At 37.8% G+C, this 27,105-nt stretch overlaps 1 protein-coding gene and 1 pseudogene across 7 annotated transcripts in view; one reads left to right on the top strand and one right to left on the bottom strand.

Annotated features, from left to right (window-relative positions):
* The window catches only part of rims1a (regulating synaptic membrane exocytosis 1a), an 84,398-nt gene extending 74,581 nt beyond the window's left edge, over window positions 1-9,817 (bottom strand). For 6 of the 7 annotated variants that reach the window (XM_016276872.1, XM_016276874.1, XM_016276877.1 and 3 more), the window contains exons 1-2: window positions 9,457-9,817; window positions 7,530-7,604 (exon numbers count right to left, since the gene is read on the bottom strand). In XM_016276872.1, the coding sequence (XP_016132358.1) occupies window positions 7,530-7,604; window positions 9,457-9,623 (242 nt within the window). In that variant the 5' untranslated portion in view covers window positions 9,624-9,817. Of the gene's footprint in view, window positions 1-7,501; window positions 7,605-9,456 lie in introns of those variants that run through there. The other variant, XM_016276875.1, reaches the window with a different exon arrangement.
* A 6,054-nt stretch (window positions 9,818-15,871) lies between these two features.
* Window positions 15,872-20,802, top strand: LOC107588674 (isoaspartyl peptidase/L-asparaginase-like; annotated as a pseudogene).
* The last annotated feature ends 6,303 nt before the right edge of the window (window positions 20,803-27,105 follow it).

Genomic DNA, 27,105 nt, shown 5'->3' with positions numbered 1-27,105 from the left:
AAAGGCGTTTTCCCCCAGGGAGGGTTAAAGGTGGGGGGGGGGGGTCACGGGGTAATTTTCATTTTTGGGTGGACTATCCCTTTACGCAATATGTATAGTACCATATAATATGATGTAATATATACATAAATTATTTAATATTGTAGCAGATGGAAGTGGGTGTCTACTTTTGAACATCAATTCACTGATAAAAAAATGTTAACCAAAGATTACAATTTACATCTGTAAAATACAATTCATTAAAATTCTGATATTTTATAATTAATATGATATAACAGATGTCCCGCCATATATTGCAAAAACGCATTAAAATTTACATTTAGAGCTAACTCTAATAAAATCTATTTTCGTGTGATATTTTAAAATGTAAAAAGTATTTATTTCTATGAGTAAGTTTACATGCCATCTAGGTGGATAAAATATTTAATATTTCTCATTCTTTGGCGGTTACACAATGTGACATTTTCATGTACATTCAGTCTTAACTTTTGTAAAAAATGGTTCATGTCATTTTTAATTACATAAAATCAACATACACATGCTGTGTACATTTTTAAATACCTTATGCATGCTTTTAAAACAAGTTTTTAAAAGATTTTTGAATTTCTCATCTTGCCTTTTTGTCACTGACCCATTTATAAAATGAAAGAAAATTGGTTTGCAAAGAGCCCACTTTTTCTTATGAGCAGTATAAGGTATTTTCATAATGAAATAAACAATTGCATAATGCATTTTCTTTCTTTCTTTCACATTCCAAAATGTAATTCTGAAAAGAATAGCACATCAAAAACACAAATGACTATCACATATCCCAGCTTTCTGTTAATAGGTTTGTAAATCCTTCTCAAATCTATATGAGAGGTTTCTCGAAGCAGTGACATAGTGGAAAGCAGCTCAGCCAATCAAATTAGAGAACTGGGACTGTTGTAGCAAAGAGTCAAGAAAATAATTTACTGTATAGGGGACATGAACTGAGAAATAAAAATTGCCTCGATCTTTTTATATATAAGAGGTCATTGTACTATAAAAGTTTCAGAACTCAAAACTTTCTTGTTAGTCTAAAAACAGCTTATATTGAAGCCAGTCTGCCAAAACGATGTGTGGAATGTATGACTCTATGATGTAATAGTGTGGAAAAGCACCGCCTCTGCAGAATAATATCAACACCTGCTTCTACAATGCTGCCTGTTTAGCCCCACCCACCGATTCAAGCATGTAGTGTAAATAACAAAAGAGGAGAACACAGGATTACGCAGAAATCAAATGATAAAGATGGCTCCGAACACAACAAGATGCTATGCAGTGCCAAGTTGTGGAAAAACTGTCTTTGCACTGCCTTCCTTTTGATCCCAACATTAGGAAAGAGTAGATTAACTTTATTTTTAATGAAGATTCAGACTGCATCAGTAAGAACTCAGTCCTTTGTTCACTTCATTTTTACCACAGATTCGTTTACAAACAAGACACAATTCGACACAGGATTTTCAGAAAGATTGAAACTAAAAGATAATGTTTTGCCGACTATATTGGATCCCATAGTAATGTTGCAACACACAAGTGTGAGTAACTATTTTTATTACGTGCTCACAATTGCTTTGTCTGTTATTATTACAGATCGTTCGATATGTACTGAATATCTATGCGATTTTGAGCTAAATCATTGCAGCGTCCATCTATGAGGAATGTACACTTTCAAACAAACACGACTCTTACTGTGCGTTCACACCGCCGGCGGCGAGATCATCAAAAGATCGCTCTGGCCGCGCTACCCACAACACTGACCACCGGTGGCGAGAGCGTCAAAATTCGCTCTGGCTGCCCTATAGACGCTCCACGATCGGTCTTTATTTAAAGGGGCCGCAAATATACCAAACAAGCGTTCTGATCTTGTGCAGACTTATCACAAAAAGGGTATAACCTTATGATATATCTTAAATGTGAAAGTAAAAAAAAATATTAATGGAAAGAACTTAATATACTTACATGTTTGCTAACGAAATAAACCAATTAAAAGCTATTTGTGTGGCGTGGCTTTTGTGTTCTCATTTCAATATTTTAAATGTATTTAAAAATGTATGTACAATTTTTTTTGAATATATATTTATTGTATTTAATTAACAATAGAGCATTCTGATGAGGGGGGTTAAAAACAGGACAGAAAATAGCCTATTAATTCTAAATGATGTTTTTTGATGCAAGAATTTTGATAACATTATAAAGGGACCTCAGAGAACAGTATAAAATAAAAAAGCCAGTTCATGACCCCTTTAAATATATTGTGATTTAACATTAAACAAGCCATAGAAATATCAGACCAGTCAAGGATCAAATTGTCTGCTGGCACAACAGTTCAGATATTTATTTGCCCTTTTACAAATATGAAAAATATAATCATTTTAAGTAACATTTTTTAAAACAGTAAAAGCTGTCTTAGCAGCATGAATTAGCATTATTGCTAATTTGGGTTAAGCGATTGGATTGGTTTAGAGCCTAATGGGCCTAATGGTTAGAGAGTTGGACTCATAACCCAAAGATTGCTGGTTTGAGTCTCGTACCGGCAGGGATTGTAGGTGGGGGGAGTGAATGTACAGCGCTCTCTCCCACGTTCAATACCAAGACTGAGGTGCCCTTGAGCAAGGCACCGAACCCCCAACTGCTCCATGGGCACTGCAGCAAAAAAAAAAAAGGCTTCCCACTGCTCCGGGTGTGTGTGTTCATTGCTGTGTGTGTGCACTTTGGGTGGGTTAAATGCAGAGCACTAATTCCAAGTATGGGTCAACATACTTGGCCACATGTCACTTCACTTCACTAAATGTATCTAGTGTACTGTGCATTCACTGGTCTGTAAACTCCATTCAGCACTTTGAAAAGATGCACTTATCTTCTCAATTTATCTATGTTTATCTTTATTTTGTTGTTCTTTCGTGCTATATTATATGCATCAATCAAGGTGCATTGTGTCATTTGCTACCATGCTACCATTTTTCTGCTCTGTCAGGTGTTGCAGTTGCTTAATTGCTTTGCTGACTTCATACCTGATCAGTCCTTTTAACCAAATGTCTACATAGACTTTGTTAATAAGCTCGGTGGTGATTTCAAAATATGTTGTAAGCCTGAGGCTACAATTTCCCTTATACAGACTCCAAAAAACATAAGAGTGTTCGAGACTGACAGAAAACACACCAGAAAACCTTAGGGTGCACCTATATAAAGTCTTCATAGCTTGTGAGCACTCCCTGGGTACATGACACCATGGTTACAGCCCTTAAGAACAACATCAGGTTGTCACCCAAGCCGTTCCACGAGTCCAAGCTTTAACCCTGTGGAGCAGGAAGAGGACATTACGGAGAGAGCGAGTCTGTGAGCAGGAAAGAGGAGCCTCCAGGCCTCGCTAATGACATTTTCTCCTTTCTGCTGAGAGACACATGAAGGAAGAGATGGGAGGGACGTCACTGCTGCTCCACTCTGACACTCAAATATGCCTCAAGACACACTAATAAGCAGCTAAAGTTCAAGTGGAGCAATAGTTGGGCCCTTGTGTGTGTTAGAGGTACAGATCAGGCTGTTAAGGCCTTGAGCACTCATATAGACATACAAACCTTTACTTGATATCTAACCATTAAATTATATATGATTTTAGGCATTGCGTTAGGGATTTGAATAAACCTTAAAGTGCTGTGTATATCTTGGACATTTGTGCTACAGACATTAAATTGTGCAACTTCTGAGGAGAAGTGTACTATTGGTCATTTCTGAGTAATCTGATTTAAGATGTTTGCTTTACGGTGAATACAAAGGGCAAAAAACTCTAAAGAAACCCTAAACCTGAATTAAAGGAAAGAACCACATTGTGAAATATTACAATTGAAAATATTTTATGATGTATTCATATATATATATTATATTTAATATGATGTAAAATGCAATTAATTCCTGTAAAGGCAAATCTGAATTATCAGCAGTTATTACTCCATCTTCAGTGTTACACAATTCTCAGAAATCATTCTAATATGCTGATTTGGTGTTCAAGAAACATTTCTTATTGTGGAAACTGTGCTTTAATATTTTTGTGGAAACTGATACAATTATTTGTAGGATTCCTTGATGAATAGAAGATAAAAAAGAGCATTTATTTGAAATGGAAATCTTTTGTAACATTAAAAATGTGTTTACTGTCACTTTTGATTAATTTAATGCATCCTTGATAAATAAAAATATAAAAATCATAATTACCCGAAACTTTTGAACGTTTGTGTACATTTAAATTTATTTATTTCTATACACAGCAACTTACATTTAATACAGTACAGTACAGTTAATTACTTTTTTAATTTATTGTCTTCTTGCCACTATTTATTGATCGTGATGGATCAGTAAAAAACTTGTCTACTTAAGCATGGATGCAAATTGCTAATATCCAACAGCACATCTTTCTGTTCACCTCTCATTCACTCCTCCAACCCTATAACCCTATTTTTTCCTTTGGATCATATAATGTACTCTATGTCTTACTAAAGGTTTTATCTCTTGCATAATAACAATGACAATTCCTTTCCAAGTCCTATTTTATACATTTAGAGGATAGACCAATCCGAAAAAAATCAATTTGGGCATAAAGGTGTAAAAAGTAATTCTGGTTTCTGAAAGATGTAAAGCATCACAAACAGTGAAACATCTCAGTACTGTCTAAATATCAGCATTCCCAGCCAATCAAATGACAGGACCAGAAGCAACTCTTGTATAATATGCAGTAACCCTGCGTGAAAGTGACTGACTGGGCAGTAGCGCATGAATGATGTGTGAAACCTAAAACGGACACTCTTCAATAGCAAAGCCGCTCAGACAGACTGTAAATCTCTGACAGAATCCACTCTCAGATGGAGCAGTCCCATGTGGGCTGGTGAAAATAAGCAAAGAGAGAAAAAGAGGGAAAACATCCATATGCCCATCCGCACATATGGCAGCCATGTCATTAAAACAAAGCACATCTATAAATAGGCAACCCACTCTCTTCATCCAAGGCATCACGGTCTTCATAAAACCCTCAGGAATCCACACGACCCAGGGCAAAAAATGGCCATGGATCTGATCGCCTCACACTTGCAGTCGGCTGAAAACGTAACTGACATTACTTTCAAATCAGCCATGCATTCTCTGCTTGTGCTGTTTTTACACAAATGCATGGATGCATAAACGCGCACACACATACACACGCATACCCGTCTGCTCTCTGGGCGGTTAAAAAAATAATTGGTGCAAAAGGAACACAGAGCCACAGCTTTTTGGCCAGCTCAGGAGTAATACTGATGATGCTTGAGGAAAGTGACACTCTGCTGAGGAAAAAAGAGAGAGAACAGTGCCTACAGAACAGCCTGAAATGCACATTCCTCCACCAATCAAATGACAGGACCAGAAGCAACTCTTGTATAATATGCAGTAACCCTGCGTGAAAGTGACTGACTGGGCAGTAGCGCATGAATGATGTGTGAAACCTAAAACGGACACTCTTCAATAGCAGACTGAAAATCTCTGACAGAATCCACTCTCAGATGGAGCAGTCCCATGTGGGCTGGTGAAAATAAGCAAAGAGAGAAAAAGAGGGGAAAACATCCATATGCCCATCCGCACATATGGCAGCCATGTCATTAAAACAAAGCACATCTATAAATAGGCAACCCACTCTCTTCATCCAAGGCATCACGGTCCTCGTAAAACCCTCAGGAATCCACACGACCCAGGGCAAAAAATGGCCATGGATCTGATCGCCTCACACTTGCAGTCGGCTGAAAACGTAACTGACATTACTTTCAAATCAGCCATGCATTCTCTGCTTGTGCTGTTTTTACACAAATGCATGGATGCATAAACGCACACACACATACACACGCATACCCGTCTGCTCTCTGGGCGGTTAAAAAAATAATTGGTGCAAAAGGAACACAGAGCCACAGCTTTTTGGCCAGCTCAGGAGTAATACTGATGATGCTTGAGGAAAGTGACACTCTGCTGAGGAAAAAAGAGAGAGAACAGTGCCTACAGAACAGCCTGAAATGCACATTCCTCCACGGGAGTGCTGTGTAACTGAAGATGAACGAGTGTGTGTGTGTGTGTGTGTGTGTGTGTGTGTGTGTGTGTGTGTGTGTGTGTGTCCTAGCACAGTTAACCAACTGGAGGAACAGATGGACTCCCCACTCTACTTGTTATGAAGAAACACAGGCTTCACACATACACACACACACCTCTCAGAGCAGCATTTAACTCTAATTCATACATTTAATTATAAAACTAAAACAACATTTGTTTCAGAGCGCTCATTATCTGATGCATAGTAAGCATTTTTTTATTAAACGGAGAAAAGTAAAGTTTTGCCTCAGAGAGATGCTAACTATCTATCTATTCAGGTACTGAAGACTGATATATAATTACATATTTGGAAATATGATCCATTTTATTTCATCAGCAATATTGTTTTTATGTTTTTGGAAGCAAATATATTTTATATACATATTTTTTTTAATATTTCACACCTTGGGTTTCCTTTACAAAAAAAAAATAATAATAATAATAATTTATAAGGTTTTGAGCATTATCTGATAATTATGCAACAGTATAGTTTATTTTGCTTTTCTTTTACAAAAAAAAGGCAACAAATAATTTATTAGGTTTCCAGTATTATCTGAAAATTATGCTACTACAATTTAACTTATAAATTAAAAAGTACACTTTTATAGAGATAATGTTACCTTGGTGGTATATTTAAATCAGCAGAATTTGCAACACACAGAAAATGAAAACGCCATAAAATAAAATATTCAAGTTTGTATTACTGAAAGTTAGCTCTCTTGCATAATGCCAGCTAGCATTATGTCAATGCGGTTCAGAGTTAACCTGCATCATTCACCCCAATGGGCAGCAAAAAAAGAAAATCGGAAATAAATAAAGCAGTCATTTAAAACATTAAAGAATGTCACAACAGCATGCACAATATGTTAGTCTCATTTTTAGATTCTTCACCAATTTCATTCTTTACAAACCCAACAGCTGCAAAAAATACCAGCATAGGGCACCTCCTTGAGGTAAATCTTGACCTTTCATTCACTCTCATGTATGACTCCTACATTTTGAGGCAGTGTTGTCAAGGCCTCATTGTCTGACATTTATAGAAATTGCAGTCATAATAGTCAGAACACAGAATGACTAATATAACATGGCAACAGCCATTAGACCAGTGGTTCTCAATCAGGGTCCAGGCAAAGTTCCAGGGGGGAAATGTTAGAAGTAATTCAATTTACTTAAAAAATCTTATTTACATATATCACTCTTAAAATAAAGATATTTTTGAGTTTATTTTATTACAACAGAAGTACTTGAAGTACAGCTTAGATAGGAGGACCTTTGAATATTGTGTTGGACAGAGGGGGGCCTTGGAGGCAAAAGGGTTGAAAACCACTGCACTATAAGGTCTATCATTTATTTACAGCAAACTCCATTATTAACTTACTGCATATAAACTTGACTGAGACGTTTACCTGATGTCGTTCTGCTGAGGTGGTTTCTTGTTTCCGACCAGGTTCACCATTTTTGCTTGTATGGGTTTCTCCTCTCTAAAACGAACAAACACATTTTACAGAGTGACAGTAAATCTTTTAGAAATCAATCTCAGCTCTTTTGCATTAAAAAGTTTTTTTCTTTAAATAACTTTTTCTAGTATTACCAACCTTCACCAAACATGCATTTTCACAAAATTAAGGTTGAGTTATAAAGACAAAACATCTAAATTTGTAAACAATTCTGCAATATTATTTTTAAAGAACAGTTCATCCAAAAATTAAGATTCTGTCTGCAGAACACAAATGAAGATAAATAAAGAAGTACATATTTTATATTCCACAGAAAAAAAGTCAGTCATAGAGGTTTGGAATGACATAAGGACAAATAAATGATGACAGAATTTTCATTTTTGGGTGAACTACGCCTTCAAGCTAGCACAGTATTGTTGTATTTCTAAATGCCTCAAAAGCGTTGTGAGGTCGACCTCTAGCTTCTGCTTCAGGACAGAAGTTAATTTGAGAGTGAGGAACTGTCCGATTCAAACATCGATCTCATGACACACAGTAAATGAAAATTAGAGGTTGTTTATCAGCACACTAAAACAGATTAGTACACAGATTATGTGGTGATCTGTCTCTTCTCTCTTAGAGAAATACTTTGTAAATGAGGCTAAATTCAGTGATCATTTGACCCGTGACCTTTAACTATTCAAAAACAATGTCATTTATTTCTCTTTCAGAAGAGTCTAGTAAAAAAATGTATATACAAAGACTTAGAAATTAAATAACTGCATGATTATTTCCTATGAGTAGTATAGCACAAGAACTGGTTAAGTTATTGATTGTATACCTGCTCAGTGAACCAATTTAAGATGCATAAATCTCAAGGTGGCCAACAACTAATGTAATATAAGCAATGATGGCTTCTAAATGGCAGGTGGACAGGAAGCCAAGAAACATCTTCACACTCATGATAACAGCACTGAAGAACCACAAATAGCCATTCAGAAAAAAACTTTATAAACCATCCTACATGTCAACTGCTGACAAGTGTCTGTCATAAAAATATTTATAAATGGACTTATTTTTACTGGTTTTCATTTGAAGTACTTGGTACTTATAAAGGCTTTTTTTACAGTAAAGTTTAATACTGTTGCTATCCAAATAAAGTTATTATTACAAGAGGATCTAACAAGAAAAGAAAAGAAAAGAAACGGATGAGGAAAATATAAAGCTATGACTGATGCTACTTCTCAAGCTGTGAGTGATGCTCACACTACAATCAGAGAAGATTTCAATGAATGGGTTAAGGATCCTGATGATCATGATGACGAGGCACGGAAATATTGTCGTGACCAGGCAGGAATCCTGACACTGGTGGTGAATAGTGTGGAAAATGTTCACTAACCTATTTAAGAAAACAAAATGCATGATATGTCGAATAAATGCACTAATAATGTGACATGACGTGTGCTGCCTGAAACTAATCTACCACACAGTGAGGTGTAAAACAGCAGGATGTATGGAGTTGTGGATATCTAGTTCTTGCATGTCGACACATCCCTCTCTCTTTAACAGCTACACCTGTGACCGGTCACCTGCCCTTTCATTACACAAGCTGGTTTCATATGGATGTGTATGAATATACAAGCGGTGCTCATCTATGACAGGTGCCCATAAGGAGGGAGAAAGTGGACATACATGGACTCACCCACCCACCCATCCACACACACACACACACACACACACACAGGAGCTTAGGTGCAGGCGTACAGCCTGATGGCTTTATTAGTAGGCTATTGCAAACAGATGCACCTACAGAAACCATCACAATCTGTTTGCCTTTTGGTCTCCAGAAGCAGCGCAAATACTACAGGCAAGCTCCCTAGGAAGCGTGATTTCTTACTTGAGCATGGCCTCATCCTTTGCCTCTTCCTCCCTCTGCCGAACCATCACAGCCATGATAATTTTCCTCTCCTCCTCGGTGAGGTGACTGAGGTCCGGTAGCTCGGTTATGGAGCTCTGCGCTGTGGGTGGGCGAGGGCTGTCGCGGGGCCCCACCGAGGCGGACATATTTTACCCCTGTATGATCGGTGCACAATCCCAGCTATGTAAACCGCTATTCAGGACATAGTCCGATGGCTTATCTGCGGTTGACATGAGCGTGGCGAACCGTTCATTGTTGCGGCGGGCACCCACGGTTGTGCTTCTCTTCCTATACGGCTTTTTCTCCTGTCTCTCTCCCCCCCACCCCCCGCCCACCCGCCCCCCTCCCCCCGTTCATCGCTGCGGCGGGCACCCACGGTTGTGCTTCTCTTCCTATACGGCTTTTTATCCTGTCTCTCTCCCCCCCACCCCCCGCCCGCCCGCCTGCCTCTCCCCTCCAGGTCCAGTTAAGGGTAGTCCATATCTAATCCGGAGAATAAGTGCGAGTCGACGAGGGGGGTCTTGCGCTTGCTGCTGAAGCCGCCTCGGAGCTCGGGCTCTCGGGTGGGATGATGGGAGCAAAGGCGGAGTCCGCGCGGCGCTCTGTTTTCTGAGCTCGCGGTGCTGCTGCTGATGCTGCCGCTGTCAGGGAGACGGAATAGTCAATGGGACCGCAGCCCCTCGAGCGCGCGCACGCCTCCTCGAGACGGCCGCGCCGCGCGCACTCTCATTTGAGAATGGGGGCTCGCTGCACGCGCGCACAGCATCCCATTTTCGCTCTCCAATCACAGCGCGCTGATGACGCGCAGATTCACCGAGCCTGACTCGCGGATGAGATTAAAATTCAGCACGCAGCAGATGAGTGGCTAAAATATAGCCTATAATAATGCACACATAAAAACACAGACTTGCTGTTAATGACTAACTTCACGTAGAAATGTGACCCTGCACCACAAAACCAGTCATAAGGGTCAATTTTTTTAAATTGAGATTTATACATCATATGAAAGCTAAATAAACAAGCTTCCCATTGATGTAGACCATGGTTTGTTAGGATATGATAATATTTGGCTGAGATAGCCTACAACTATTTGAAAATCTGAAATCTGAGGGTGCAAAAACAAATCTAAATATTGAGAAAATCGCCTTTAAAGTTGTCCAAACGAAGTTCTTAGCAATGCATATTACTAATCAAAAATTAAGTTTTGATACATTTACGGTAGGAAATTTACTAAATATCTTCATGGTACATGATCTTTACTTAATATCCTGATTTTTGGCATAAAAGAAAAATCGATCATTTTGACCCATAATGTATTGTTGGCTATTGCTGCAAATATACCCGAGCTACTTATGACTGGTTTTGTGGTCCAGCGTCACAAAATGGGACAACTGGTTGAGGGGGAAACTTAAGCTTAATCATCTTTATCATTATTTCTTATCTTTAAAACAACCTTTAATTTCATACATTTGCACAAACAGGTGTAAATGAAAAATGACAATACCTTCTGAGGCAAAGCATGTTAAAAGAGTGAAATGTGAGGGTAATTTGCGATTGTGATTTTATATGGGATAATAATTAATCAAATTTTCTTATAGACATATCATTTTCCGGCTTCCGGCTTCCGGCTTCCGGCTTCGCTACCGTTCGGACGTTCTTGCTTACTGCTCTGCGCTTTGCTCCCTATTTCTGTACTTTTCTTTGATTTTTACTTCAGCAGATCAGCACAGTGCTCAAACAACTTATTTTTGGCACAAAAACCTAAAAACTCTCTGGGACTGGAATAATACCACGAAAAAGAAGACTTTTGCCTCCCACTGCCAGCAGCTTACATTCCGGAGAAGGGGAAACACAGCTGCCCACATTCAAACAGAAGAGAAAGAAAATGCCTCCTGTTGAATCTACTTGCTGCGTGAACTACTGCAAACTTCTACAAAGGATTGCGGTTCTTGAAACAAAGTTACTTGCTGGACTTCCAAAACAGGCAGAACACTCAGCAGACCGTCGTCACGGACCCCATCAGCATACAGCCGGTGAGTCCCATGAACCTAGACAATCTCAACAGTTTATACCAAGTGTAGAGAAACAAGCCGAAACTGATTGTCACACTAATCGATGGCACAAACAGGGAGCAAGACCTAAAGGCAGTAGAGACATCAGATTGTCACGATTTTCACGTATTGCTGCCGTAGCATCCTCTACCCCAGATACGGCTATGACAAGGCTTGTGAATGCTGGTATTCTACCACCCCCTATACATCTTGAGAACAGATTTGAAGCATTAATGAATGCGGGTGAGGAATCCCCAAATGTGATTAAATATGGATCGAATCAGCCAGCAGCTAACATCGCTACTAACAGACGCTCAAGGTCGAGCAGACAGCGGCTTTCAGTTCAGAGCGCAGCCGAGCCCAGGACTCTGATAGTGGACAACTCCATTATCAGAAACATCAGTAGCAGAAATTCAGCAACTTTCTGCTTTCCTCAAGCAACAGTTTCTGATTTGAACAAGGAACTTGGGAAAATTCTAATGAAGCACAAGACTGCAAATCGAATCATCATCCATGTGGAGAAGAATGATATTCGTCACCGGAAACACCAGAGCCACAGCCCCACTCACCAGACACATTATCCCTCTCTCCAGCATCTCCACTTCTAAGCTTCTCACAGAAAATGGAGGAACTGGATTATAGACTCTCCCATTCTTTTGCTGCAAGCCCCCAGATATCAACTAAAAAACGACGGGTCCCACAACCCTCAAAGCCTGTGGGCCCAGTTCGTCGTCCTCCTCCTGTGAGAGCTCTCCGGCCGCTGCCACAACACCAGGGCCCAAACCCTCCATCTGCTGTAGGTGAACCAAAAACAACTAATAGCAGCTTTCAGTGATATGTGTCGGGTTCCCTCTATAATAGCAGCAACATTCACAAATGTTTACAGAACAAGCGGGAACCCAGTGTGCCTGTAGTTTTCTCTATTTCTGTTTTATCACGTGATAGAAAGTCTAAGGCCTTCTCAAGCCGTACGCCGTACGGCTGACTTATCTAATCTGCGGCCTGTTATGCATCAAACTAATATTGCTGTTGAGACAAAATGCAATGCCATCAAGTTAGCATTCTTAAACATTCGCTCACTAAAAAATAAATCATTTCTAATCAATGACTTACCGTAATAACCACAAACAACCTGGATTTTATGTTTCTAAATGAAACATGGCTAGAAGACAGCTGCAGTGCAACAGTCCTCAATGAATCAGCCTCTCCTAACTTTACTTTCATGAGTGTCTGCAGGACTGTTAGGAGAATTGGAGGTGTAGCTGCTCTATTTAAAGATGTCTATCAATGCAAGCATGACACACTTCCCACATATTTTTTCAAAAGGGTGCTTAACTGTTTGGAAACAAATCTCTTAGAAGTGGTGAACGCCTCATTTCTTTCTGGGACGTTTCCAAACTCCCTGAAAACTGCAGTTGTTAAACCCCTTCTGAAAAAGAGCAATCTTGATAACACCATATTGAGCAACTATAGACCAATATCAAATCTTCCTTTTATAGGAAAGATTATTGAAAAGGTAGTCTTTAATCAGCTGAACAAATACTTAAACTCAAATGGATACCTGGACAATTTTCAATCAACTGCGCTCATTAAGATAATAAATGATATTCGCTTAAATTCTCAATCTGGCAAAATATCAGTGCTGGTACTACTAGATCTCAGTGCTGCGTTTGACATTGTTGATCATAACATACTACTAGAGAGACTGGAAAACTGGGTCGGGCTTTCTGGGATGGTAATCAAATGGTTCAGGTCATACTTAGAAGGGAGAGGTTATGATGTGAGTATAGGAGAGCATAAGTCTAAGTTTTCATGGAATGTCCCAATTTGCCAAAAGTGCCTCTCTGCCATTTAAATCATTAGCCTAATGGAAAGGAACAAATTTTGTACAAAAAAATAGTTTAACCATGTAAAATCTGACTGTTGCAATTAGTTACCACAATTTAAAAATTTGAATAGGCTAACTTTTCTGAATTAAACTTGAGATAACACAAATATTCAAGTTTTCAGTTAATAACTAACATTAGGCCTACATTTCAACTTAAATTATTAAGGCAGCACTTAATTTTTGAAGTTGAAACAACACGTTTACAGTGTCCAGCTTTGAAAATAGATAGGCCTACTGTAGGCCTATGACATGTGAACATACTTTTGAACAACTTAATATAAACTTATAGCATAAGTAGGCTATATACGTAATGTCGTAATTAAATAATGAATTGGTAATCAAATGCTGAGCAGTTTTTTTTGTTTTTTTTTATTAATGTAGGCTAGGCTACTAAAATAAATTTTAAAAAGAAATAAATAAAAACAATAATAATAAATTTTATTTGATGGGGCCTTTCAAAACACCCAAGGACACCTTACAAAACAAAACAGAAGAAACATATCTCAGTCTGTATTAAAGCGAGAAATGCATTTAATCGGTGTTCTTGTATGCCATATGGGATGATTTTAATCCTAGATTTTATCTCAGACATTAAACGGTTGCATCATGTTGACTGCAATATAAGGTCGGTGTTTTGCATGGTGTAGGCCTACTTTCTTTTTTTCCTGTCCCGTTTGCATGTCCAGTTTCTAAGCACTGGTGAGCGGACTTTTATTTTGGTGTTTTCTCCGTGGCTGTAATGACGTGTGTACAGTCATATTATTTGTTGTCCCTGTTACACCATCAAAAAAATAGTTTAACCATGTAAAATCTGACTGTTGCAATTAGTTACCACAATTTAAAAATTTGAATAGGCTAACTTTTCTGAATTAAACTTGAGATAACACAAATATTCAAGTTTTCAGTTAATAACTAACATTAGGCCTACATTTCAACTTAAATTATTAAGGCAGCACTTAATTTTTGAAGTTGAAACAACACGTTTACAGTGTCCAGCTTTGAAAATAGATAGGCCTACTGTAGGCCTATGACATGTGAACATACTTTTGAACAACTTAATATAAACTTATAGCATAAGTAGGCTATATACGTAATGTCGTAATTAAATAATGAATTGGTAATCAAATGCTGAGCAGTTTTTTTTGTTTTTTTTATTAATGTAGACTAGGCTACTAAAAGAAATTTTAAAAAGAAATAAATAAAAACAATAATAATAAATTTTATTTGATGGCGCCTTTCAAAACACCCAAGGACACCTTACAAAACAAAACAGAAGAAACATATCTCAGTCTGTATTAAAGCGAGAAATGCATTTAATCGGTGTTCTTGTATGCCATATGGGATGATTTTAATCCTAGATTTTATCTCAGACATTAAACGGTTGCATCATGTTGACTGCAATATAAGGTCGGTGTTTTGCATGGTGTAGGCCTACTTTCTTTTTTTCCTGTCCCGTTTGCATGTCCAGTTTCTAAGCACTGGTGAGCGGACTTTTATTTTGGTGTTTTCTCCGTGGCTGTAATGACGTGTGTACAGTCATATTATTTGTTGTCCCTGTTACACCATCTACAGATTCCTTCGCTTTTAATGCACTTCTTCTATCTAGTGATGGGAAACCGAGGCTTTCTGAACCGTTTGAGGCTTTCATCAAATTGTGCCGGAAAACGGTTCATTACTCGAAGCTTTTTAACACAGTGCGCATTAGCGACATCTGGTGGTCAGACTCGGTTTCTCCAGCCTATCTAACGAAACATCGCAGAGCAGAAGATGGTTTGAAAAAGTGTTTAATCTGTGCCAACTCGTGTCATGCGTAGTCCGGTCAATGGATTCACATATTGATCAATAATATAAAATATACAAGTGTGTGATTAATAATTGACGTGAGTAGTAGCAAAAATATTTTGGGTGAGCTGTTTGAGGAACCCTTGTTAAATATTTTTAATTTTATGCATATGTGGGCACGTGCACAGAATTTCAAAAACGCTGAATTTTGATTTGGTCATCAGTTGAGTGAGATGAATCTTTACCCCTCTTCCGGATGACTCCCATAGAGCACTTTATTTGATGACGGAATGCAGCTGATTACGGCTTGTAAACTAAATGAGTAACGCAATTTGACATGTCATTGTAAATCACTGATATTATAGCGGCTGACGTTGTAGATTGACAGATTTATTATGATAGTGAAGCCATTAAAAACCACTGACTTATACTTAGTGTATGTATATGTGTATGGCATATTAGGGTCGAATGTGTATAGAAAGTAGCTTTATGCGTCGTAAAGAATAATATTATGCGTGTTTTGCAGCTGGTTTGATATATTTAGGTCAAAGTGATGATACTGTTTAAATTATTAGGTTAAAAATATATGTTCAAACCATCAGCACGATTGCGAGTGGTATATTATATTGCTTTAATTAGACTTTTTCCCTCACTTTTGTCTTCTCAATCACGTATCTGTGGACAGCTATGCTGCCTGCAATGGTGGAGCATGGAGGTGCTGGTCATATTCCCAAAGAAAGAGCTGAACTCTCTACTATTGGTGTAAAGGAGGCAGCCAGGACTGGGTATGCCATCCTCCAAGGGTGGAAGTGCCATGGATGCTGTGGTTGAAGTAGTGGCCCTGATGGAGAACAACCCAAGATTCAATGCAGGTACTCATAATACTCATACTTCACACTTAATACTACATCCAGGGTAAGTAGAAAACTCAGGTTATGCCCATATGTCATAGGTCGGGGGTCAGTGCTAAATGTGATGGGGGAGGTGGAGATGGATGCAATGGTAATGGACGGCAGGTATCTTGATAATGGGGCTGTTTCAGCGGTCAGAATCTAACCCATTGCTAACCCAGTGCAACTGGCCAGGCTTGTCATGGAGAAGGTATTGTTGTAAAATGCATAACATGTTATATGCATAACATAACAAATACTGTACATAACCACCATGGGAGATTTGATTTTGAGTAATCTACAGTTACCAAGATTAAAAACAAAAAGTGTTAGATACACAGTAACTAGGGAATACTAGGCTATATGCTATCAGATGCTTTTTGCATACAATGAATGCAGTCTTTAGATGATTTTACAAAACTTTGCATTTAAAATAATCAAAGTAATAATGTCTGTCCTTTCTCTGGAGACCAAACACTTGTGTCTGACAGCTGAAGGGGCCTCTTAAGTTTGCCAGAAGCATGGGTGTACCGGAAGTGCCTGAGGAGTCATTGATCACAGACTATGCCAAGATGCGCTGGAAGAAGAACCTGCAGCCAGATGCCAAACCTGTGGAATGCCAAATGTAAAGCTTTTATGTAATGAAAACTGGTGCAAAGTGCTGACAAAGTTTTTGGCATAAAATGCCTAATGTCTAGAACTTCTACTAAGAAGAAAGAGTTGCAACAATAGTTAAAGAGATAGTTCACAATCAGTTTCTTCAGACCTGTATGACTTTCTTTCTTCTATGAAACACAAAAGATTATATATACACTACCGATCAAAAGTTTGGAATAATCCCGTTTTTTTTTTTTTTTTTTTTTTTTTTTTTTTTTTTTTTTTTTAAAATTTTTTTTTTTTCAACAAGGCTGCATTGTTTTAACAAGTAAAAACAGTCATATTGTGAAATATTATCAGAATTTAACTGAATTTAACTAACATTTTCATTCATCCATTCATTATTTATTTATTTATTTACAATGAAAGTAAGGGGTCCAGTTTTATTATTATTATAAATTGAAAGTAAGGGGCCCGGTCCAGTTTTGTTTACTATATGAAATATGCGTTATGTTACCAATAAAGCATATTTCATTAAAAAAGGACAGTTTAAAAGGAAAGTCAGTAATTTTGCATATTCTGTGCATTCATTTTAAATGTCTAGAAATTACAACACATGGCGTGTCTCTGTTTATGTACTTGATCTGATTTCTTTCTTTCTGATGAACTATTCCTTTGCTACCAGATTAATTAAACCATTTTGTTCATGTGTGTGTTTGTAAAGCTGCTTTGTATGCATGTGTTTTAGGGGCAAGATGGGAACAGTCAGTGCAGTAGCTGTGGACAAAGACGGGAACATTGCTAGTGCCACATCCACTGGTGGAATGATAAATAAAATAGAGGGTCGTGTGGGAGACACGCCGTGTGTTGGTAAATCCAAACTTGCTGCTTTGCAATATATGTTAGGGGCCTTGATTTGATTTGCACCACAGAACTCCAGTGTTAACCTTTCCAAGGAATCAGACTACAAATGGCTTTACGTATAGCTGTTTCTGTGTATTAAACTGAAATAGAAGAAAGTATTTTAACATTGAAAAATGACACACAAAAAAACCTAAGCAGCTGATATGACAGGGATTGAGCTCTGACCTTTAGACATGCAAGAATGTGTGTAATTTTCAGCTGCTCATGAGAGCTTGTTGCCTGCTGAGTTAATATTCAAACCACAGATCTAATCCCCAGCTCAGCACACCACACCACATTCTCTCAGGACACATTTTAACTTGTGTGTAATGTGTGGGAATCACACATACACACTAGTTAATGATAGAAATAGAGCTGGGTAAACAGGGGAATAGACTCTGCTGGTATTGTCTGATTTAGTAAGTGAGTAAATAAGCAAAAAAGTAAAGTCTGTGAATATTATCAGGGATTGCCTCAAACAGGTGGAATTTTTTCTGTAGCAACAGGTTTGCTGAGCATGAGTGTGTATAGGAATGATCTCACTCTGGATTTGTGTTTCTTCTTCTGATTCTCAGGATGTGGGGGTTATGCAGATAACAATATTGGGGCTGTCTCACCCACAGGCCATGGGGAAGCCATCATGAAGGTCACGCTGTCTAGACTCATTCTCTTCCACATGGAGCAAGGCATGTGTTACAAGATCAGTACTTATTTAGCATAACAACAAACAAAGCTTTGTGGTCTTTTTCTTATTATTTTTGGTGAACAAAATTGCCATATTTATTACATATTACATATTTATATAATGCTAAAAAAAACTGCAAGGACATATTAAACTGATCAAAAGCGACAGTACTATGTTAAATTAAATTAAAACTAGTTACTAGAAAAAGTAACTGGAACTGTTGAGTAATAATATATAACTGTCTGAGCACGATTGCAAGAGCTTTACACCATGATGGGATCAAAATGAACCTGTCTGGGTTTATTTTGTGATAATGCCCTTCCTATAGTACAGTTTACTAGATGTAATTATCATTTTATATAAAGAAAGTTAGTCTAGTAGCCATATGACCAACTGATATCTCTCTTATTGTGTACTGTGCACTTGTACTCTGTAGTTTTATTACTGCGTGGCAAATAGAAATGTCACATCTTGGACCATAAATTAATCTGCACTGTAATACTGATTTAGAAGCAACAGGTATATTGATATAAACTCAAATGAGCGGTTCATATGTGTTCATGGTTAGCTGTGCAACCAATTCCTGGCACATTTTAGTGAATAAATGGCTTGAATTACTGCAGCTACACATTAACTGGAGATCTAGGGCCTCATTAAGATGCTTGACCTCAAGTCTGTTTAGGTAAACATTGTTCACTTCATTGGTCTGAGTAAAAACAATTGGAGTCAGTCTCATACAATGTGTTACGTAAAACCCCTTCCAGCACCATTTACAATGAGCAGACACATGGAAGTCAGAGGTGTAGAGCTGTCTCAACAGTAGAGTGAAGATTAACTTCCCTGCACATCCTCAGAAGGGCATTTCAAATAACATGGTCTGCCATTACCTAGCCAGTATGTTGTGTAGCTGTTGAGGTGATCTGTATGTCTGCTTTTCCCTTAAACACAACGGGAAGTGTTTTCGCTGAAGCAGCAGAGGTCAACTTTGCTATATGTGTGATGATATGGGCAGGGTGTTGATGAGATTTATTTGGTCTCACCTAAGATCCAATCCTTACAAACCACATAATTTAAAGGAATAGACAGTTTACTCACCCTCAGGCCATCCAAGATATAGATAAGTTTGTTTCTTCACTGAAATAGAATTGGGGAAATTTACCAATGGATCCTCTGCAGTGAATGGGTGCCGTCAGAATGAGAGTTCTAACAACTGATAAAAACACAACAATAATTTACAAGAAATGCGCACAACTCAAGTCCATCAGTTAACGTCTTGTAAAGCAAAAGGCTTGTAATAAACAAATCCACCAATATGTTTTTAACTTCCTCTGTTTTAAAGTCCTCTTTTCATAAAATTGCTTTCGTCTCATCTGAATCGGAAGAAAAATATGCACAGATCAAGCCCCATTTACAAGTGAAAACGGTTCTAAACAAATTTGTATGCGGATTTTTATGTGAGAGAACAATAGGGGATTGACGTTTTCCACTGGAAGAAGCGGTATCATGGATTTATAATTTGTCCAGAAGTGACGGTGTAAAGTCAAAATACCTTAATGATAGATTTGTTTCTTACAAACACAGCTTTTTGCTTCACAAGACATTAATTGATGGACTGGATTTGAATGGATTAATAGTGGATTATTGTGATGTTTTTATCATCTGTTTGGACTCTCATTCTGACAGCACCCATTCACAGCAGAGGATCCATTGATGAGCAAGTAATGCTAAATCTATTCTGATGAAGAAACAAACTCATCTACATCTTGGATGGGCTGTGGGCGAGTAAACGTTTTCCTTTAAACCATTTGCTTCCTTATTGTGCATTACGTGGTCACATGCATTTGACAGAGAGATCTGGAAAGATACTACCATGTACTTGTTAGTCCACTGTATGTTTTTATTTTAGTAAATCACTTACTTGTACGGTTCAGTTAAGTGTGTCTATAGTGTCTATATTCTCTAGGCAAGACCCCAGAGGAAGCTAGTGACCTGGCTCTTACGTATATGAAGGAACGGGTGGATGGTCTTTGCGGGGTGGTGGTGGTAGATCCAAAAGGGACCTGGGCAGCTCGGTTCAGCAGTTTACAGATGTCATGGGCCGCTGCCCAGCAGGGCGAACTCCACTATGGGCTGTACCGTGGCGAACACTTTGTTGAGCCTGTACAAGAGAATATATAATGACCATACATATATGCACACTCATAGGCACATTTTAGTTGATCAATCAGTATTTAATACAAAGGAAAATGTGCATACATGCAAATCAGTGTTTGTCTGAATACATACATACCTCATGGCAGTAATTGAGCATTATTATGCATTTTGAAGTTGATCTTCTCTACAGTTAACAGTAAAGCAATGTAAGTCTTACATAGATTGATTGACAAAATAACTATTATAACACTCCTTTTTTAGGGCAGTGCAACTGTCCTTAGTGGTAATACTGTATTTTCTCCACTAGATGGAGGTAAAATTATGTTTTTGGAATCAAGTGAATTTACTTTGCTGTAAGGTGCAGTGCAATTTAAAGGGATAGTTCACCCCAAAATGCTAATCCTGTCATCATTTACTCAGCCCTCAAGTTGTTCCAAACCTGTTAGAGTTTCTTTCTTTTGTTGAGCACAAAAGAAGATATTTTGAAGAATGTTGGTAACAAAACAGTTGATGGTAGCCATAGGTTTCCATAGTTTGAGTATAACTTCAAAATATCTTCTTTTGTGTTAGTAAATGTTGACAGAATTTTCATTTTTGGATGAACTATCCCTTTAATAATAACTACAACATTTTTATAAATAAAATGTTATTAAATAAATGGTTTACATATTTTGCAGCCTTGATATGACTGTGAATATAATACTAAAGCAGTAGAGATAAAAATGCTGTACACGTACTGCAAACGGCACCCATGAACCTAAGTCAAACTATCTTGGCAGACTTACCAGACTGGTTTTATAGCTGGTTTTGAAGAACAGAAATCATGATTCATTCCTGAAGTAGTTCAGCGTATCATTTCCTTCTGAAAGAGAAAGCAGCTTATTAAAGCACAAATTATTTTTAACCAATAGCTCATGTTGACATTTGAACAAACAATGCAGCAGTTTTATAATGGTCTATATTCTGTGACACCGTTTGTGCCAGAAAAAAACTTTGTAACATGTTTTAAGTGTGTTTGTGTCATCACACTATTTAGAATGATTATGATGACTGAACTTCTGTTGGAAGGTGAAAATGTGCAGGGGAAAAAAAGACTTTTGTTGTTGTGGGTCACTTATGTGCTATTTTAAATTAACTGATACTGATAACATCAGTTCTGTTGTTTTCATCTACAGTATAGTGAGGTGATGTGGCCTTCAAATCTTAATGCCCTGACCCTCATGACAGTTTAAGTACACAAGCTTCTGCTTATTGTGTCAACACACAGGCCAGCTTGCAAGTTCCAACTGTGAATTGTCTTTATAATGATCAACAACGCAAAAAACTGTTTTTCATCACCCCCTCTCTATTGGATGTGAGTGTTTTGACAACATAGGCCTGGGCGATAAAATGGTATCGATATTTATCGATGGTACACCTTCAATATCGCACAAGAGATGAAGCCATGCAAAGTTAAAACTGTTTAAACTTTTAGAAAACACGTCGCAAATTTGTGGAGTTTTATCCCTTTTCACTGCGTCTCTTTTATGTTTTTAAATGCAATCTGTGTGATGGGCGATTCAGCTCTTTGTATTAAGCATGATGCAAATACATGATGCTGTTTTGTTCATAATTGTTTATGCAATTTCCGAAATTATATTTGATTTATATGAGTCAATTTAGACGTAATGCAGTTTTTTTTATAGACATTTATTTCTTTGCGTTCACAATTTAAATGTGCTGCATTATTTTGCTCATTGCTCCCTCCTGTGGCCTAAAGCCAAAAGTTTCATTAAGACCTATTTAATCTGCATATAAAACATTAGAAATTAGATATTTGTTTAATTTTTATTGTGTGTTTGACTGTTAAAACAAAAAAATATTTGTTGTTTGTCTCAATAAATTGGGTTAATTTAAAAATACAGTGTTTAAATTTAAAAAAATATTCTATTGCTCTTTGTTTTTAAAAAGTAAAAAACTTATATAATTTTTTTAATAAAAATTATAAAAAATGTCAATAATTATCGATAACGAACGATATGAACATTATATCGTTGATACATTTTTTAGCTATATCGCCCAGCCCTATGACAACATGATAAAAAATATGGTAATTTCCAGACGAATCATTTTGAAATGATTTACTTACGGTTTGTGATGTAACTGCAGTCAGATCTAGTACTGCTTCATCTTTCAACAAATGTTTCTTTGTGAACTCTCCGTGACACTGTGCCTCATTTACAAAGCAAAATACACCGATCAATCCTCAGACACGATCCAGGATGCCATTAAAAATAAACTAACCACTTGTTCCTTGTGCTGGGAACCTTCTGATATCTGTACGAAGACGTGAACGTGCTGTTTAAACCAAACGCGTCAAAGCAAACCTTCTTTCACTCCATTAGTCCTGACAACAGACTCGAGCGTGTGGACCGTGTCAAAAAGCGAATGCGCATCTACATACTGTATCAGCTGTAAACAAGATAGCAGCAGTGATTGTAATTTTTATTTGCTTTTGACACAACGTGACACTCGCATTCAGTGTAATCAAGTCAGCCGTAAGTGAGTGAACGGCAGTGGGTGGGGCCTATGGTGAGAAGATGACTGGGCTTGATTAAATAAATGCTTTGTTTATAATAATAGGACGTTTTAAGCTATGAAATTTGCAGGATGTTTTAATGGTACGAAGACCACTTATATGCCAACAGATCAAGGCAAATTTGATTTCTCATGTCATGACCACTTTAAAAAAAAAAAATATCTCACATATTTGCTCCGTGAGCTCAGGCGAGAGCGAACATTGTCTCTAGAGGCCGAATGTCAACATCAGAAGCCAAGGGTTGCCATTTGTGTCAGATTAACACTTTCAATCATGTAAAACACATTCCACCCCGACACCTGTGGAGCACTAAGACCCAGATTAGCTGAGCTGCCTCTGCTCCGGGTCACTCCTTCTCAGAGTTTCAAAGGCCTGTAACACAGATCCCGAGAGCACAGGACTCTCGTTTTCCCACCTCCTGCATGAAGGCTCCCACAGGGCGCGCGATGAAAAGCACAGAAATGTGATCCTGAAGAACAGCTTTGGGTCAGCAAAGTCAAAACTTTCGAGCCTACAAAGTCCAATCACCGAACCAGTTGATAGATTAACACTATCTAAAATGTAAAAGCAACTTTTTAATATTTGTTTGACCAATTTTTATGTGCAGACTAGACTACAAGCTTTGCAAATTATCAGACAACACTGTTCTGTTAATGCACTTTAAATGTAAAAAAAAAAAAACCCAGTCTCATTGGAAATATGTGTCTTTGGAGACATTTCTGCAACATGATTTGCATGGCCTCTTGCATGTTTTGCGACATTTTTCAAAGTCCAGTGAGTGGCTCAAAAAGCATGTTGAGTTTTATACAAAATAGATGAACATTTTAATGGGTTGGTTGTTGTATGTATTGTGGCAGTTTGGAAATTAGATGTCTGGTGAACGGCGCTATAATGCTATATTGCATTTGAAAATAATGTACCACTGACACTAAACATAACCCTCAACCGAACTGTTAACAAAAGTGTAAGTGAGATAAAAACACAATTGCTGAAGAAACATTGCTATTTACCAATTTTACTAGACTACGTCAAAAAAGTTGTACATATGTAGCTGGTTTTAAAATAATGTACCACTGACACCAAACCGGATCCTACCCTAAACCTAACCGATAGTGATAAAAAAACCAAACATCAGATTAAAAAATGCATTTTCAGATGTAACCATTTTAGCACTAATGTTGTACGTTGGGCCTGGTGATCAAACATCAAATGCATTAGTTTACAAATCATGCACTATGTTGAAAGTGTTAGAGGTCTTAGCATAGTAGTGTGCAAAGAACCACATAACCACATACAGCTGCGTCTGTAGTCATGTGTGAAAAGGAAACACACACATGTATGTTCATGGGTGATCTTTACATACCATGTTGGATAATTATATTAACACTGAAAAAATTGCTTCACCTTTGCTCTATTAAGCTCATATTTTAACAAGTGTTTCCTACTAAGCTGGTATCACTTCATCTGCGATAAGTGACAGATTTAAGCAGCACCCAGTTTCAGCACTCTGGACAGCTCTCTTAGGTTGACCCTGCAGACACCCTGGCCTAGGGGTGAGACAGTCCTTAGGGACATCTTTACTGTGATAAAGTAAAATAAGATAAATAAAAATAAGCAGGGATTTCTAAAATTACATTCTGATCACTTCTTTATAGTGTCAACAGACAGAGTTTACACGGTGGTAAGTCAGCTAGTTAGAAATATTACTAGAGTAAGCCAATTGAATGTTTACATAGTTATACAAAGTATCTAATTATTTGTTTAAAAATTGACTAATGATAAACTGTGCTGTATTGTTGAATAAGCTGTAAATTAGTGTTTTATACGTCTTAATGTAGAAAATATAAATAAATAAAAAAGTTCAGAAATGTGCTATTAAAATGCTGGACAAGAACACAGAGATTGGCAAACTAACACTTTCAAATAATTGACTCATTCATAGAGTTTAAAATAACTACAAAATTGATCAAAAATGCTGCACAGTTTCTGTTAAGTGTAAGCTACAAATTTTAAAATGGCAGAATGTCTTTAGGTTTTGCATCCAAGTGATGTCTAATGCATTCCAAAAGGCCACAGTCACTGACTAGAATACTAGAATGTAAATATTTTGTAAGAAAAAAGACTTTCTACTGCTTTGGTTTCTTACTAAAGAACTAAAAATGGAAGAACGCTGTACATTTGCCTAATGTAATTAAGAATTATTGCAGTAGTGTCTACTGTATGATGCAGTAAGTTCAGTTTTGTGTGCCTGCATTCACTAAACCTTTTAAGAATCATTCTTGTGTCTTTTTCCAGCCCAACCAGTTTAATCGCTCTGTCCCCTCTTGTTCCTCTTCCTCATAAACTCAATCACTCTTTCTCTCTGTTTCTTGTCCTCCACCCCTCTTTATGCCCATAGGCCGGCACCAAGTCTGATGAATTTTCCCAGAAGATTCAGTCAAGACATAGAGCGAGGGGGCAGAAAGAGAGCCTTCTTGTCCAATAAGAGGAAAGGGGACAGAAGAATGTGAAAAGCTCCCATTCAGGCCGGTTCACAGGGGCTGGGAGCGGCCACATCCTCAGGAGGGAGGAGGGGTTGCTGCTTTCACGAGGGTGGGCTAGGGATCCTGGACAGGGGCCAGGAGCGATGCAGAGGCTCCTCGGATGACGCTGATCCGTGGGAGCGTCCAGTGCCTCCGCCTCTCCTCTGTCCCTTAGGACACCGACTTCAGACCCCTCGCATTCTATTTACTCGCACAAACAAACTCTCCCTGCCACAGTCCTTCAACCCTCAGAGCAGAAGCAGCCAGTAGGCTTCAGGATGAGGAATGTGTCTCTATTAATAGAGCGGTTAGATTATCTCAAAGACTAATGACTGGCATGTCCAGATTCCTGAAAGGCATGGCAGTGACCTTCATCCATCGGTCTTCATGATCTCATTTCCTCTGATATTCTATGAATTTAACTGGTGGCACTCTTTTTAAAACGGTTTATATTCTACTTTATCCTCACTTATAGTTAATGAAACATTTATTTTTTTAATTAAACATTTTATTCATTTATTTACATTATTTTAATTAAACATTTTATTTACATTAACATGTTTTCAATAACGTTTTTTATTTAAAGCGACTTACAAAGGAGGAACATCATAAGCGAGAAAAAACGAAAATTAAATGACCGAAGTAAAAATAAAAACAAATGGGAAAATATAAAATGGCCCCAAATTAATTTTAGTTTATATATAAATAAATATATATATATATATAGAGAGAGAGAGAGAGAGAGAGATTTTTTTCCATCAAACAATAACAACACATAAAATGGTGCTGGAATATTTAACAGTGTTTGTACATATTTATTTATTTATTTAATATACCAGTTAGCACATTTAGTTTTGGTAGCCCTAAAAGTCAAAATAGAACTAAAAAAAGTAAACTCAAAACTAAATAAAACTTGTAACTATTAAATTAAACAATACAATAAATTGAAAAAAAAAAAAAAAATTCTAAATAATACCCTGCTTAAGCGTAGTGTTTGTGTTTGCATTGATCGCAATGTGATATTCAGGTATTCTTGGGTCAAGAAATTCTTTCCTAAGCCATGGCCAGATCTCTCCATCCCAGCCTGACTTGGGAACTTATATGAGCTTCAGGGAGTGTAAACATCCTACACTCTCAGCTGGAGCCCAGCCCGAGGCCGGGAGTGGGATGTTTGCGCTCTCTGGCTCAGGAACGCCACACTCACTGCGGCTGCGCTATGGAGGGGAAAAGCTTATTCAGAAAAAGTCGTCTAGATGTTCTCATCATCTCTTGAGTCACAGTAGACTTGAAATTACACCTGACCTGACATCTGATCTATCTATTATACGTTTCCTTCCTAAACGTTCATTCATTGTGTGTAAAGAATGTTAAAAAGCTCAGGATAAAAGAAGACGGCTACTTCCTGGATTTTGTGGCTAGATCGAAGTGGATAGATTTTGAAGTGGATACGAGAGCTTTGTAACGCACACAGGAAGTGAACTCCATTGTGAGCACTGGAAGGGCTCAGAGGGTGAGTGGCCTGTCATTACGCTGTTCAGGCTGAACTCTAGGTCTCTTTGAAGCTTTCTGACCCCACAG

Source organism: Sinocyclocheilus grahami, unplaced genomic scaffold, assembly GCF_001515645.1.
Source record: "Sinocyclocheilus grahami isolate Dianchi unplaced genomic scaffold, SAMN03320097.WGS_v1.1 scaffold106.1, whole genome shotgun sequence".
In the NCBI taxonomy this organism is placed as follows: Eukaryota; Metazoa; Chordata; class Actinopteri; order Cypriniformes; family Cyprinidae; genus Sinocyclocheilus; species Sinocyclocheilus grahami.
Note: the sequence above shows the minus strand (reverse complement) of the source record. Positions and strands in the feature narration are given on the sequence as shown.